The following is a 16,967-nucleotide window of genomic DNA, read 5'->3' as shown; positions in this document are numbered from 1 at the left end:
CTACATGCTTAATGTGAGGTAACATCTCATTTCCTTTGAGAGCTTACTGAAGTTTGGTTTCTGAGAGATCAAGGCAATATGGTTGACATGTGAGTCGGTGAGTCTATTGCGCTTTTTGTCCTTAATTAGATTCATCACTGAAAACCCCGACTCGCATATGTAAGTGGATCCGAACATTGTCAAAATGTATATAGCGAGTCTTTTAGAGTTCGGATACTGATGAACAGAGTGTGCCCAAAATTCACACAGTCTCTCCTCTCTGAACTTGGCTTTTAGGACATCATTAGCCTGCATCTGGACCAGTTCCAGCTGGAAAGCGCCCTCACTGATAGCAGGCACAGCGTTTTTTGCCTCTGCTGGGCAGCTCCCGGTGACAGCAACGGCGAACGGGTTGCGCACAAACAGTAGCAGTTGCTGTGGGATTTTGAAGTTGTGAAGCCGCGATCTGAAGTTCTCTGACAGATTTTTTAACAGTGCTACCATTCGTGACAGCACAATCCCATTTGTAGGAACATCACGCAGGGTAGGGAAGTGAAGTTTTTTCGTGACGGACATAGAGGGCTATGTCCGTCACGAATACGCCCAAGGTTGTCTGAAAAGCGCTCACTTTTCAAAGAGCTCTCCCACATCCGAATCCCCACCTTGGAGCTGCAGGTTAAGATGGTTCAAGTGATTAGTGATATCACACAGAAATGCAACCAGAGCCACAGATTCCTGATCTTGCATAAACTGAGAGAACTCATCTGCTTTCTTTGTTTTTTGACCGGAAAGAAATTCTGTGATTTCTTTGCGCAGTGCAAAGAAGCGCTGTAGGACTCGCCCCCTACTCAGCCATCTGACATCATTGTGCTGTAGTAGGTCTGAATATTGAGCTTCTTGCTCCTGTAGTAGCATTTTGAAAAGCCGGTGCTGTAAACTTGAAGTTGAGCGAATGTGATTTACAATTTTGATCACTGTGTCCATCACTCCTTTCATTTCACCAGACAGTTTGGCACACAACACCGTCTGGTGAATGATGCAGTGTAGTGAACTAACTGTGGGGTGGTCCGCTATGAGACGTGATGCTAAGCCCCTCTCTCGTCCTATCATAGATGGCCCACCGTCAGTTACAAGGAGGTTGATTTTATCCAGCTCCAGAGAATTCTTATCAAAGAAACTTTTCATAGAATTGTACATGGCCTCACCTGTTGCACTGCTCTTGATGGGAAAAAGGCACAGCAGCTCCTCTTTGAAAAGCTCCCCGTTAAAATACCTCACAAACACGGACAGCTGTGCAGTGTCTGTTGCATCTGTAGACTCGTCCATAGCTATTGACATGTAATCCACACACTTCAGTTCAGCAAGTAAAGTAGAAAAACTGTCCTCATACAAAGTTTCTAGTCTCTGTGCCACCGTTGAATCCGAAAGCTGAACCTGCTTCACGCGGTTAACGATGTCCTCTTTGTGTTTGTCACCGGCAAACAACTCCTCCACGATTCCCAATGTGCACACTTTCAAAAGCTCAGCGTCCACAAATGGCTTGCCCTTTTTAGCCAGCTCCCAGGTTACACGCAGTGAAGCAGCGGTGGCTTTTTCAGCAGCAGTAGTGGAAGTCGTCAAGATTGTTGATGTGGTAGCATAAGACAACTTTAAGGCCTCAGTCTTGTCTTTTCGTGCAATGCTACCAACCGGGAAAGCTGCACTGAAGCTAGCATGTTTTGACTCGTAATGCCGCTTAATGTTAGCAACTTTGCATACGGCAACTGTCTTTTGGCAAATTAAACACAACGGTTTTGCGTTGGCATGAGGTGGCAAAATGAATGCAAAATCATCTGTCCATTTGTTATTAAACTGTCTGTTTTCGACGTCAACCTTTCTCCGCTTACTAACCTCACTCATTTTTTGCCAAGATATTCATTTAAGGACACGTCTTTTCCTCGCAGATCAACAGTGATTCTTGACCTGCGCAAACTGTTCACTACCTTAAAGGCCCAAATCATTGGGACCTAAAGGGCCGTGTACAAACTAATGATTCAGAGGACTCGTCTTACAGACAGTTCCCTTTGTGAACACAAGGGGGAATTATTCAGCATTTGTTACACAATAAAAGGGAAAACGTGTAAATTATTTTAATTTTGAGCAATTACAAGAAATGGCCACGGGCCGGTCACCAGCCAATCACGGGCCGGATTTGGCCCGCGGGCCGTGAGATGAGTATGACTGATTTAGGGCTTCTCTGGCATTTGCACTGGGCAGGATATACACTGCTGTGATGAGGATGACAGAAAATTCACTAGGCAGATAGAAAGGTCTACATTTTATAGTCACTAGCTCCACGTTAGAAGAGCAGTGGCTTCAGTGTGTTTGATTGTGCATCACACACACACACACACACAGGCATTTGTATATCTGATGGTATCTGATGACTGGCAGGGTAGAGGCCCTGACTGCCCAAATCTTGTCCTTCCCATTCAGCTGACTTTTCAGAACTTGCTTTCTGCACCTACTCTCTGCAGGTACTTGGCAGTTGCAGCTTTCCTCGTGGCATCTTCATGGTTCCCATTTGCTTGTGGGGTTCAAAGTTACTTGTAGATGTCCCCAGTGCCTGAAGGTTTCCTTCTGGTAGTGCAGTTTCCTCATATTAGGTTCATATTGCTAGTACAAGGTTGCACTGGTTCATAGACTTCATGGCAGAGATTAAACAAGAGGTTGGAAACATTCCTCAGAGTTTGTTTATGTTGACATGACCAGCATCACACAGTTGCTGCAGATTTGTCGGTTGCTTCCATGATGACAATCTCCCATTCCAGCACATCCCAAAGGAGCTCTGTTGGATTGACTTCTGGTGACTGTGGAAGCCATTTGATTGCAGTGAACTCATAGCCATGTTCAAGAAACCAGTTTGAGATGGTCTGGGCTTTGTGACAACTTTGTGAAGTGTGCCAAGAAAATATCCCCTATGGCACACCAGCAACACCCTGATAAAAAGCTGATGCAACGTTGGATGGATCCTTGCTTTCATGTTCATGCAATATTTGATGCCATATATTTCAACTCTCTCTTTACCTCTGTTTTTTTAACAGGTGGATCTTCTGTTGTTCTTGTTCCTCCAACAAGTAAGCTTCTGTGCTCTCTCTCTCGAACTGCCTCTATTGAGATTGATTGGTATTAAGTTATCTCATTTTGTATCTGTATATTTTAACACCGTGTTTCTTAACAGGTGGATCTTCTGTTGTTCTTGTTCCTTCACCAAGTAAAAGTAAGTGCATTTTTATAAATTTCTACCAGAACAGCTGTTAATTACAGCATTAACAAAAACAGACAGACAGAAAAACTGAATAGACTCTTGGACAGATTGACAGTACTGTCTATTTAGGATGAAATTAGAGAATATCAGGTGTCACAAATATCCAAAGGAGAAATCTGAGGTGCTATTTACGACCAGTGTGATATTGTGTTGGTCCCCCTTTTGCTGCCAGAACAGCCCTGACCCATCGAGGCATGGACTCCACTAGACCTCTGAAGGTGTGCTGTGGTGTCGGCACCAAGATGTTAACAACAGATCCTTTAAGTTCTTGAAGCTGCGAGTTTGGGCTTACATGACTGGACTTGCTTATCCAGCACGTCCCACAGATGCTTGATTGGACTGAGATCTGGGGAATTTGGAGGCCAAGTCAACACCTGAAACTCATTGTTGTGTTCCTCAAACTATTCCTGAACCATTTTTGTTCTGTGGCAGGGTGCCCAAACAGGCCACAGCCATCAGGGAATACAGTTTCCACAAAAGGGTTTACATGGTCTGCAGCAATGCTTTAGGTAGGTGGTACATGTCAACATAATATCCACATCAGTGATGTGTGGCAGTGAGGCACTGACTCATCTGAAGTTGGAAGTTTACATATATGAACCCAAAATAGAAGCTTATATTTCAATTTGAATTATGCTAATGATTAATTATGCTTTAATCAAGTCCATACTGTTCAACAATGATGGCAAGAAAAACAAAATATTTATTGTAAGGTCAAACTTGTTTTGGGGGTGGGGGTGGGGGTGGGGTTCTCTTTTTAAATAAATGTAAAAAAAAAAATATTATCTTACCTTTATTTGAAAATGAAGTCAATTTGCCTATCCTGCTGCTGGGACAGCACTGCCCTCTCTGCCTCACCCTGTGTATCTTCACCGTGCATTTATGACCGATCACAAAGAATAAACATTCATCCAGTATATTAGACAGACTGTGGAACATCAGCACGTGCAGCACAAGTGTAAGCAAACATGTATCTTGGCGATATAAAGAGAGACAGCAACGGGCATGCGCCAACCGCCTGCTTCATTTATCGTATGTGATACAGCACCACCAGAGGTGAGGCACAGCACTGTCCTGGCTCGCCGTATTTCTTCCATGTGTTTGAACAGGCAGTGCCTAAATTCCGCAATTTTGATCATTAAAGTGTTGAAATAATACTATAAGACAGTTTTATGGAAAAATCAAGTGGTAAAATGTATTTTCTCTCATCATTGTTAGTATTTTACCTGTCGTGATGACAGGGGAGGCACTGACTCACCTGCCTCCCCTGACTGCACGTCACTGATCCACACGGATGGCAGAACCCAAGGTCTCCCAGTAGAACATTGCCCAAAGCATCACATTGTCTCTGCAGACTTGCTTTATCCCGTGCACCCCACCTGCACCATATACCGTGTAAGTAGAGCACTGCTCCCTCTCCTGAGTTGCCCGATGGTTTGCCAGAATCACTTTGAGGCCAAAAGTCTTTTTTCCATGGCCTCACCAAACTCCTCCTACACCTGAGTTTTTGCTTGATCAACCGCCCAAGCCGTGTTCCACTTGACCTACCGGTACCATCAGCTGTCTCTGAAGTCCCACAGGCTAACCAAGCCTAACAGGACTCCTTCTTCATCTGACTTTTCAGAACTTGCTTTCTGCACGTAGTCTCTGCAGGTACTCTCTGCACGGACTCTCTGCACCTACTCTCTGCAGGTACTCTCTGCAGGTACTTGGCAGTTGCAGCTTTCCTCGTGGCATCTTCATGGTTCCCATTTGCTTGTGGGGTTCAAAGTTACTTGTACACACTAAGAAATAGAGGGACGAGGATTGGACCTAAAAAGGTACGAAGGCTTTGTCGCTCCAGCTGTACCCTAGTGGAGTACAACATTGTACCTCTAAATCTAGGAACAATTTTGCACCTTATTTTCTGTACCTTTAGAAGAACATTTCTGTACCTCTGGTGACAAATAAGTGCCTTTATGTACAGGTACCATACTGTACCCATTACAGAGGTACAAATTATGTACCCAATGAGGTACAGCTGGAGCGACATGGCTAATGGTACCTTTGAGAGACAAAAACAAACCCTTAGATTCACGAAAATATTCTTTATTTATCAAAATGTATAATTTAAAATCAGTTCATTCAGTTTAAAACAAGAACTGAACAGAAGACAGAAGAATGTAATGTTGAAAACAAAATATATACTGAAGGCTGTTATAAAGGCTTCACCTAGGCTCGTGCAGTGACATAACATCTACTCTACTTTCACCAGACTGGGCCCGGCACTGGTCATCACCGTCTTCCACTTATTATCCACCAGTTGAATGGTTGGATAGGGTGTAGCAGCATCTTTCTATATAAATTAAGAAAAAAATAAAAAATAAATAAATAACCAAGCAGCAAAAGACATTGTTCCAATTAATTTATGTAAAATAATTTTAAAATCTTAGTGTTAAGTTACAAGTTTAAAATATTAAGTAATACAACTTTAAATATGTTAAATGGTGATCAAAATATCAATATAGTAAAAATAATTCCTTACTCGAGTCATTTTTCTTTCCTCTTCACTTATTTGAACACGATCTTACTACAGTTCAGATGCCTACCTTTCCCAAAGTGATGTAGTGTTCAATCTTTTCTCTGAAGATGGATGGCAGGAGGATGAGTCCAGCCCTTAAGTCGATTCCTCAAATGCAAAAAAAGAAAAAGAAAAAAAGATCATACAGAGTGTAACTACAGCAGATCTACTTTCACATTTATTAGCAAGATGACTGTGACTACCTGGTAGATCTTCAGCCAGGGCATCTTTTCTTGCGTCATAGTACTGTTTTGCCAGCACAGACTTTCCCTGTGCAAGCTTAAGTACATTTGGCAAGACACCAGCAAAGCCATCTTTGAAACAATGACAGACGGCAGATGTTGAAGGGTGAATTCTGTCAACCTCATCAATACACTGTAGAATACACAAACACATTGTCAATTATTATTGTTAAAGGCAGCTAGTAATTCAAATCTAACCAAAATAACAAAAGCTAGAAATGCAGCTTCTAGTTCAAGTAAATTTCGCTGAGTTTTTTTTTTTTAGGATAGATGGTGTAGCTGAGCTGAAGGGAGCTTTAAAAGAGACCCCACAGCCCCAAACAAAGTACTTAAACAAAAAAAGATGGAATTACTTAGCTCTTGTGATAGTACTTCACTAAAATACTAATATTCTGAAATTGCAGAGAAGTTGGGTAACGCCCTGTGCACACAACATGCTAGGTACTGTTAGCATGTTAGTCTGAAATTTTAAATGAATGGAGACTGAGTTAGACCATGAACATGAATAGGTCAGATTACTTACCACTGAATCTTCTTGCCTCGTCTTCATTCATTTTTATTCCAGCTTTAGATATTTTTTGAATAAGTTCTTCGGTGGACAGGCTGCATAAAACCGGAGAGTCCGCCATTTTACATTTCTGGCGCCTTTTTTGTCATCTGGGAGGAAACACCCAACACTGACTTCTACTGGTACACTTTTGTACCATTTGCTCTGACCAGTGATTTTGTACCTCTGATGGTCCAGAGTAAATCACCCCAAGGGTCCATCTCTGTACTTAGAGGGAACTTTCCTGATAAAAGTACCTTTTGGGTACAAAAATTTACCTTTATTTTTTTGTGTGTAGATGTCCTGAGTGCCTGAAGGTTTCCTTCTGGTAGTGCAATTTCCTCATATTAGGTTCATATTGCTAGTACAAGGTTGCACTGGTTCATAGACTTCATGGCAGAGATTAAACAAGGGGTTGGAAACATTCCTCAGAGAGTTTGTTTATGTTGACATGACCAGCATCACACAGTTGCTGCAGATTTGTCGGTTGCTTCCATGATGACAATCTCCCATTCCAGCACATCCCAAAGGAGCTCTGTTGGATTGACTTCTGGTGACTGTGGAAGCCATTTGATTGCAGTGAACTCATAGCCATGTTCAAGAAACCAGTTTGAGATGGTCTGGGCTTTGTGACAACTTTGTGAAGTGTGCCAAGAAAATATCCCCCATGGCACACCAGCAACACCCTGATAAAAAGCTGATGCAACGTTGCATGGATCCTTGCTTTCATGTTCATGCAATATTTGATGCCATATATTTCAACTCTCTCTTTACCTCTGTTTTTTTAACAGGTGGATCTTCTGTTGTTCTTGTTCCTCCAACAAGTATGCTTCTGTGCTCTCTCTCTCTCGAACTGCCTCTATTGAGATTGATTGGTATTAAGTTATCTCATTTTGTATCTGTATATTTTAACACTGTGTTTCTTAACAGGTGGATCTTCTGTTGTTCTTGTTCCTTCACCAAGTAAAAGTAAGTGCATTTTTATAAATTTCTACCAGAACAGCTGTTAATTACAGCATTAACAAAAACAGACAGACAGAAAAACTGAATAGACTCTTGGACAGATTGACAGTACTGTCTATTTAGGATGAAATTAGAGAATATCAGGTGTCACAAATATCCAAAGGAGAAATTTGAGGTGCTATTTACGACCAGTGTGATATTGTGTTGGTCCCCCTTTTGCTGCCAGAACAGCCCTGATCCATGGAGGCATGGACTCCACTAGACCTCTGAAGGTGTGCTGTGGTGTCGGCACCAAGATGTTAACAACAGATCCTTTAAGTTCTTGAAGCTGCGAGTTTGGGCTTACATGACTGGACTTGCTTATCCAGCACGTCCCACAGATGCTTGATTGGACTGAGATCTGGGGAATTTGGAGGCCAAGTCAACACCTGAAACTCATTGTTGTGTTCCTCAAACTATTCCTGAACCATTTTTGTTCTGTGGCAGGGTGCCCAAAGAGGCCACAGCCATCAGGGAATACAGTTTCCACAAAAGGGTTTACATGGTCTGCAGCAATGCTTTAGGTAGGTGGTACATGTCAACATAATATCCACATCAATGATGTGTGGCAGTGAGGCACTGACTCGTCTGAAGTTGGAAGTTTACATATATGAACCCAAAACAGAAGCTTATATTTCAATTTGAATTATGCTAATGATTAATTATGCTTTAATCAAGTCCATACTGTTCAACAATGATGGCAAGAAAAACAAAATATTTATTGTAAGGTCAAACTTGTTTTGGGGGTGGGGGTGGGGTTCTCTTTTTAAATAAATGTAAAAAAAAAAATATTATCTTACCTTTATTTGAAAATGAAGTCCATTTGCCTATCCTGCTGCTGGGACAGCACTGCCCTCTCTGCCTCACCCTGTGTATCTTCACCGTGCATTTATGACCGATCACAAAGAATAAACATTCATCCAGTATATTAGACAGACTGTGGAACATCAGCACGTGCAGCACATGTGTAAGCAAACATGTATCTTGGCGATATAAAGAGAGACAGCAACGGGCATGCGCCAACCGCCTGCTTCATTTACCGTATGTGATACAGCACCACCAGAGGTGAGGCACAGCACTGTCCTGGCTCGCCGTATTTCTTCCATGTGTTTGAACAGGCAGTGCCTAAATTCCGCAATTTTGATCATTAAAGTATTGAAATAATTCTATAAGACAGTTTTATGGAAAAATCAAGTGGTAAAATGTATTTTCTCTCATCATTGTTAGTATTTTACCTGTCATGATGACAGGGGAGGCACTGACTCACCTGCCTCCCCTGACTGCACGTCACTGATCCACACGGATGGCAGAACCCAAGGTCTCCCAGTAGAACATTGCCCAAAGCATCACACTGTCTCTGCAGACTTGCTTTCTTCCCGTGCACCCCACCTGCACCATATACCGTGTAAGTAGAGCACTGCTCCCTCTCCTGAGTTGCCCGATGGTTTGCCAGAATCACTTTGAGGCCAAAAGTCTTTTTTCCATGGCCTCACCAAACTCCTCCTACACCTGAGTTTTTGCTTGATCAACCGCCCAAGCCGTGTTCCACTTGACCTACCGGTACCATCAGCTGTCTCTGAAGTCCCACAGGCTAACCAAGCCTAACAGGACTCCTTCTTCATCTGACTTTTCAGAACTTGCTTTCTGCACGTAGTCTCTGCAGGTACTCTCTGCAGGTACTTGGCAGTTGCAGCTTTCCTCGTGGCATCTTCATGGTTCCCATTTGCTTGTGGGGTTCAAAGTTACTTGTAGATGTCCTGAGTGCCTGAAGGTTTCCTTCTGGTAGTGCAATTTCCTCATATTAGGTTCATATTGCTAGTACAAGGTTGCACTGGTTCATAGACTTCATGGCAGAGATTAAACAAGGGGTTGGAAACATTCCTCAGAGAGTTTGTTTATGTTGACATGACCAGCATCACACAGTTGCTGCAGATTTGTCGGTTGCTTCCATGATGACAATCTCCCATTCCAGCACATCCCAAAGGAGCTCTGTTGGATTGACTTCTGGTGACTGTGGAAGCCATTTGATTGCAGTGAACTCATAGCCATGTTCAAGAAACCAGTTTGAGATGGTCTGGGCTTTGTGACAACTTTGTGAAGTGTGCCAAGAAAATATCCCCTATGGCACACCAGCAACACCCTGATAAAAAGCTGATGCAACGTTGCATGGATCCTTGCTTTCATGTTCATGCAAAATTTGATGCCATATATTTCAACTCTCTCTTTACCTCTGTTTTTTTAACAGGTGGATCTTCTGTTGTTCTTGTTCCTCCAACAAGTATGCTTCTGTGCTCTCTCTCTCTCGAACTGCCTCTATTGAGATTGATTGGTATTAAGTTATCTCATTTTGTATCTGTATATTTTAACACTGTGTTTCTTAACAGGTGGATCTTCTGTTGTTCTTGTTCCTTCACCAAGTAAAAGTAAGTGCATTTTTATAAATTTCTACCAGAACAGCTGTTAATTACAGCATTAACAAAAACAGACAGACAGAAAAACTGAATAGACTCTTGGACAGATTGACAGTACTGTCTATTTAGGATGAAATTAGAGAATATCAGGTGTCACAAATATCCAAAGGAGAAATTTGAGGTGCTATTTACGACCAGTGTGATATTGTGTTGGTCCCCCTTTTGCTGCCAGAACAGCCCTGACCCATGGAGGCATGGACTCCACTAGACCTCTGAAGGTGTGCTGTGGTGTCGGCACCAAGATGTTAACAACAGATCCTTTAAGTTCTTGAAGCTGCGAGTTTGGGCTTACATGACTGGACTTGCTTATCCAGCACGTCCCACAGATGCTTGATTGGACTGAGATCTGGGGAATTTGGAGGCCAAGTCAACACCTGAAACTCATTGTTGTGTTCCTCAAACTATTCCTGAACCATTTTTGTTCTGTGGCAGGGTGCCCAAAGAGGCCACAGCCATCAGGGAATACAGTTTCCACAAAAGGGTTTACATGGTCTGCAGCAATGCTTTAGGTAGGTGGTACATGTCAACATAATATCCACATCAATGATGTGTGGCAGTGAGGCACTGACTCGTCTGAAGTTGGAAGTTTACATATATGAACCCAAAACAGAAGCTTATATTTCAATTTGAATTATGCTAATGATTAATTATGCTTTAATCAAGTCCATACTGTTCAACAATGATGGCAAGAAAAACAAAATATTTATTGTAAGGTCAAACTTGTTTTGGGGGTGGGGGTGGGGTTCTCTTTTTAATTAAATTTAAAAAAATGTATTATCTTACCTTTATTTGAAAATGAAGTCAATTTGCCTATCCTGCTGCTGGGACAGCACTGCCCTCTCTGCCTCACCCTGTGTATCTTCACCGTGCATTTATGACCGATCACAAAGAATAAACATTCATTCAGTATATTAGACAGACTGTGGAACATCAGCACGTGCAGCACATGTGTAAGCAAACATGTATCTTGGCGATATAAAGAGAGACAGCAACGGGCATGCGCCAACCGCCTGCTTCATTTACCGTATGTGATACAGCACCACCAGAGGTGAGGCACAGCACTGTCCTGGCTCGCCGTATTTCTTCCATGTGTTTGAACAGGCAGTGCCTAAATTCCGCAATTTTGATCATTAAAGTATTGAAATAATTCTATAAGACAGTTTTATGGAAAAATCAAGTGGTAAAATGTATTTTCTCTCATCATTGTTAGTATTTTACCTGTCGTGATGACAGGGGAGGCACTGACTCACCTGCCTCCCCTGACTGCACGTCACTGATCCACACGGATGGCAGAACCCAAGGTCTCCCAGTAGAACATTGCCCAAAGCATCACACTGTCTCTGCAGACTTGCTTTCTTCCCGTGCACCCCACCTGCACCATATACCGTGTAAGTAGAGCACTGCTCCCTCTCCTGAGTTTGCCAGAATCACTTTGAGGCCATCCAAAAGTCTTTTTTCCATGGCCTCACCAAACTCCTCCTACACCTGAGTTTTTGCTTCATCGACCGCCCAAGCCGTGTTCTACTTGACCTACCGGTACCATCAGCTGTCTCTGAAGTCCCACAGGCTAACCAAGCCTAACAGGACTCCTTCTTCAGCTTGGTGGCTCCCTTCACCTTTGGGTCAGGCATTACCACCACGACAGGCACCAAGCAACTTGCAACTGCATCTCCTTGCAGCAGCCTTAACAATGGAGGTGCAGAACACAGTCCACCCTGCCCGGTGACTCCAAGATAGCTGGGTAATCTGAACTGTTATTTGGTGCGTACGCACCAACAACAGTCAGGACCTGTTCTTTGGCCCAAAAGCGCAGGGAAGCAGCTCTTTCAGGCCCTTGTCTCTGCTTTGGGCTGTGCCAGACTGGGCACCACAGGAAGCTGCCAGATTCTCTCTCTTGAGCTTCTTTCCCAGTCCTGGCTCCAGGGTGGAGCCCTGGAAATTCTATCCCGATCAGGACAAACTGGTCAGGAAAAACTGTTCTTTTGATGTGTGTTTCATAGGGGGTTGTCCTATAGGGTTGGTCTTTGTCTGGCCCCTCACTCAGGAACAATTTTCCATGGGAAATCCTACCAGGGGACAAAAGCTCCTGGACAACCTAGCTCCTGGGATCACTGAGACACACAAACCCCTCCACCACAATAAGGTGGTGATTCATGGAGGAGTGTTATGAAGAGATAATTAGTGTTCTTCACTTCACCTGTCAATGGTCATAATGTTATGCTTGAGAGAAGGTCTTATCCTTCTATGTTTTCCTACCTTTCAGACAGTCGTTCACTCACTTACATCTACACAGCACTCTCCAAACCTGTTGGACTCCCAGGGATCCACCAGTTCACAGCCATGGGTTTGCTGGATGACAGGATTATTGACTACTATGACAGTGAGAAACGGGTAAAAGTTCCCAGGCAGGAGTGGATGAGAGAGCGTTTACCTGCTGATTACTGGGAAAGAGGTACACAGTCCCGTAAGAGCAAGGAGCAGTGGTTCAAGGTCAACATCGGAATCTTGATGGAGCGAATGAGGCAGAATGACTCAGGTAAGATCCACTAAACCCTAACCCCTATAGAAAAATGCTTCAGCATACAGTACCAGTACCAGTCATACAGTCAAAGGTTTGGACACACCGTTTGTCTGGTACTGTATATAGAATTTCTTAACAATATAAATATACCAAATCTAAATGATGAACAGGTTGCGCTCTGAATTCACCTCTGAATTCCATGAAGCCCTACAGCATCTTCCGAATAATAAAGCCCTGGGTCCAGATGGTTTTCCAGCAGAGTTTTATAAAGAATTTTGGGCTGAGCTAGCACCTGCTTTTTTCAGAATGGTGACTCAGATTCAGAAAGATCACACACTATCTCCGAAAATTAACTCACATTAACATTAACAGGCTAACATTAGCCTGTTTATTAAACCAGGCAAAGACCCCACACTCCCATCCAGCTGCTGCCCAATCTTACTCATAAATGCAGACCTTAAAATAATTTGCAAAAAATGACTAAGGTAAGATCCACTAAGCCCTAACCCTGCAGAAAGGATCAGAATTACACCAAAAAATAATCTTTTTATAGAAAAATTGTTCAACTTGAAATCAGAGTTATCCCTGCTCATTTACATATTTACTGAAATGAAAATTGTTAATGAGGTGCTCTGGCTTCACACACTTCATCTCATCTCCTCTGAATTTTTATTTGCCAATTTATTGTTCTTTTTTTATTTATTTCACTCTCCTGCCTTTCAGACCTTCATGTTCTTCAGTGGATGCACGGCTGTGAGGGTGAAACACAGCCTGACGGCACACTCAAGTATGTCCGTGGCTTGGACATGTACAGCTACGATGGAAACGACTTCCTGTCCTTCGATGAGAAAAATGGGGTCTGGGTCACCTCGATTAAGGAGGCAGAACCCACCAAGAGGAAGTGGGATGGTGTCCGGGTCCTGACAGAGTACACCAAGGGCTACCTGGAGAATGAGTGCATTGATTGGCTGAGCAAGTTTGTGACTTATGAGGAACAGCACCCAAGAAACACCTGTATGAATGACACCAAATGGTTTCTGTATTTTCATATTTATTATTTTAGACTTTAGAGTGGTGGCTTTGTGCCAACTGCTTCATGCTGTGGCTGATTCCAAACACTAGGTTCAATCACCATCAAGGTACACACACACACACTCACACGTGTGCATTTTTGCTGTGGGCAGAAACACTTGTATAAATAAATTGTTAATTGTTTCTACTGACTTCAATCATCCAATCCAATAAATGACACCAAATATGATTGGCATTAGCAGAGAGAATGGGCAAATCCATATCATTCTGCAAAAGACCCCAAAAGAAAACACCCATACCAGGAGTTTATTACTCATGTCCAGCATGAAGATATGCTTACACACTAACAAATAGAAGTACAGTATAGTTTCATGTGTGTTGAACCACCCCGCATACACCTCTTTACATTTTATCTTTCCAGCTCCGCCCGAGGTGTACCTGTCTGCAGAGAACTCCACGGAGGACACAAACGTCAGGCTGACGTGCCTCGTCACAGGCTTCTACCCGACAGACATCGTCCTGAGGATCAAGAAGAATGAGAGTGTCCTAACTGTAGAGGACGGCCTGATGAGCTCAGTAGTTCGTCCAAATGAAGACGACACCTTCCAGAGAAGAGAGCAGGTGGAGGTTTTAAGGTCTGACCTGTCTGCATACAGCTGTGAAGTCATTCATGGGGCATCGAATGTGAGCATTAACAGGGTTTGGGGTAAGAAACCTTTATCATTTTTATATTTCCGTTTGTCATTCTTCTTTTTTTTAAGTTATAATAGGGAACAGCAGATCCCTGCATCATCAGTTTTCTGATCACAGTCTGTTTTTTGTTCAGACCAATGCTTGAATTCAGAATCAGTTATTGGCCTGAACCTGCGTGTGTGATTGTAGAGTTAGGGTAGATAAAAACACAGCTTTTGTAGTTCTGCTTCTGTACACCACCACAGTGGATCAAATAACCAATACGTGTTTGTTGTGCAGCCCTTCAGCTTTAATTCAAGGGGTTCAACAAAAATACTGCAATAAGTGTTTAGGAATTACAGCATTTTTATACACAGACATAATTTTTAGAGGCTCAGAAGTCATTGGAAAAAACTAACACAAGCATATAAAGATTGTTTTAATTTTTGAATGAAGATCGTTTGCAGTCGGTGACTGCCTGAAGTCTGGAACCCATGCATGTCACCAAATGCTGCGTCTCCTCCTCTGAGTTGCCTTCAGCTGCTGCTTGTTTCTGGGTCTCTGCCTCCAGTTTTGTCTTCAGGAACTGAAAAGCTGCTCTCTTGGGCTGTCAGGCGACTGACTCGGCCATTGAAGAATATCCCATTTCTTTGCTTTGAGAAACTCTTGGGTTGCTTTTGCAGTTTGCTTTGGCTCGTTATCATCTGCTTTGTGAAGCTCTGTCTGAACCTGAGCAGAGAGTACAGCCCTGTGCACTTCACAGTTCATCCTGCTGCTTCTATCAGCAGCCACATCATCCATAAAAAACAGTGACCTGGCGCCACGCTGCATTCAGACTGAAGGTTTTTTTAAGTCTTAGGTGTGTGTATGTGTGTTTTTTGCACTGTGCAGTGATGCATAAATATGTCATATTCATTAATTTTATTATATTGTTTTTTTACTAAAGGATTTTTTTAACATATTTCCCTCACATGTTCCACTTGAATACATTTCTTTCTTTCACAGACTCTCGAAGCTCCACTGACTCCGGCTCTGACTCTGCTGTTTCCTGTAAGTATCTTTGATTTAAAGCTGCACCGGTTAAAAAGTCCACCTGGAGAAACTCCTGTGTGTTTTCATGATGTTGCTGAATTGGAGTTTTAATGAAAGTAGAATCCTGGTGAGGCCATAAACAAGATGCAAGTCCACAACTGCTAACTAAATGATTTATTTTGACCCGTCCCTGTCTGTTTTTTTCACTTATATTTTCTGTATGTTTAATTAGATGAGTATACATTCATAGATGCAATACTGTATAAAGTAAGAAAACATGCAAACATGTATAACCAATCAAAATTTTACAGTATATATCATTTATGCGGCTCTTTTTTTATGAGCACTACCTTCCTCATTCTGGGTCCTCATCACAGGAAACCTAACATGAACATGTTCCTACAGCTATGAATGCAGGTTTGCAAAAATAAAAATACAAGAACAAGCCAGAGCAGCTGGGTCTCAGTGCTGATCTACACAGAAAATAACACTGCTGTTCATCCCTGCAGCCGATGACTCCGACAACCCGGCCCCGGATTCAGCCAGAGTCCTGCTGGAGCCTGTCCAGCTGACGTTCTGAAGATGCCAAGAACTTCCATAAGAGCACAGAAAGGATTTACCAGCATGCACAGCATGGAGACTATGAGGTGTCACATGTTTTGATTTTGTTGTATTTTGCAGATCAGAAAACTGATGGATCAGCAGTAAAAATTAGATTCTTTTGATTTCAATTATTTTGAGTCTTAATGCTCCTTTAAACTGATCCCTTGTTACAGTGAAATTTAAATGAGCTTGTTTTGATCAGGTTTAATAAATCATAGCTCAGGCGGGTTACCTCAGTTCAGGGGTTTTTTAAACTTAGAGGGAGGCTTGGTCAACCTGAAAACGTGTTTTTGGTTTTACTCAAAGCCAAACATTTAAGATCAGGTTTCTGCTGCAGGTTCATATAAACTGGATAATGTGAAAGACCTGAAGCCTGAAAACCTGCTTAGTGCAGCAGTTTGATTCAGAGTCAAGCAGAAGAAAATGTTTAAAAGTCTGTTGCAGGACAATATATGAATGTATAAAACAATAGAAAATGTTCCTGTAGACAAAATTTGAATCAATTCGGTTTTTTACAGTAAAGTTTTTTATAAATCAAAATATATGCTATATGACTTTCTGCATATAATTCTCCTGTAATCCTAAAATGTCATTATGTGTTAAATCATGAGTCATATTTTTCAAATTATTTTTCAAAGTGTTTCAGACATAATGTTAAAGAAGCAAATGTAATGAAAGTTGATATTTTTATATTTTTTCTTTTGAAGAAATGATCTCAACTTATTATCTGTGAATTATATCATTCATGAGTTCAAATAAAATTTTTATTTCACTTGTTATTTTTCTGTTACAATCACTTCTTATGGTGGAGTTTAATATGTTCTCAGTAATGTGTTTTTACCTGTAAAATGTTCTGAGTGAAGTTGTGATTTAGTCGTCAGTTTTTAACCAACTTTACAGCTTGAGGAGTTCCTTCCTTTTATCTTCTTCCATTTCAGTTTAGGGTCACAGGTGAGCTGGAGCCTATCCCAGATGTCATAGGGCGAGAGGCGGTGTACA

At 42.1% G+C, this 16,967-nt stretch overlaps 1 protein-coding gene across 6 annotated transcripts in view; it reads left to right on the top strand.

The window, feature by feature from the left end:
• LOC115787836 (uncharacterized) overlaps nt 1–16,747 on the top strand; it is a 64,903-nt gene extending 48,156 nt beyond the window's left edge. For 2 of the 6 annotated variants that reach the window (XM_030740577.1, XM_030740576.1), the window contains 11 exons: nt 3,063–3,095; nt 3,200–3,238; nt 7,427–7,459; nt 7,566–7,604; nt 9,883–9,915; nt 10,022–10,060; nt 12,372–12,644; nt 13,353–13,643; nt 14,083–14,367; nt 15,339–15,383; nt 15,875–16,747. In XM_030740577.1, the coding sequence (XP_030596437.1) occupies nt 3,063–3,095; nt 3,200–3,238; nt 7,427–7,459; nt 7,566–7,604; nt 9,883–9,915; nt 10,022–10,060; nt 12,372–12,644; nt 13,353–13,643; nt 14,083–14,367; nt 15,339–15,383; nt 15,875–15,945 (1,181 nt within the window). In that variant the 3' untranslated portion in view covers nt 15,946–16,747. The remainder of the gene's footprint in view (nt 1–3,062; nt 3,096–3,199; nt 3,239–7,426; nt 7,460–7,565; nt 7,605–9,882; nt 9,916–10,021; nt 10,061–12,371; nt 12,645–13,352; nt 13,644–14,082; nt 14,368–15,338; nt 15,384–15,874) is intronic. The other 4 variants (XM_030740578.1, XM_030740579.1, XM_030740580.1 and 1 more) reach the window with 4 other exon arrangements.
• Nucleotides 16,748–16,967: the final 220 nt, after the last annotated feature.

This window comes from Archocentrus centrarchus, chromosome 11, assembly GCF_007364275.1.
Source record: "Archocentrus centrarchus isolate MPI-CPG fArcCen1 chromosome 11, fArcCen1, whole genome shotgun sequence".
In the NCBI taxonomy this organism is placed as follows: domain Eukaryota; kingdom Metazoa; phylum Chordata; class Actinopteri; order Cichliformes; family Cichlidae; genus Archocentrus; species Archocentrus centrarchus.
The sequence above is the reverse complement of the archived record's forward strand: the minus strand, read 5'-3'. Positions and strand labels throughout refer to the sequence as shown.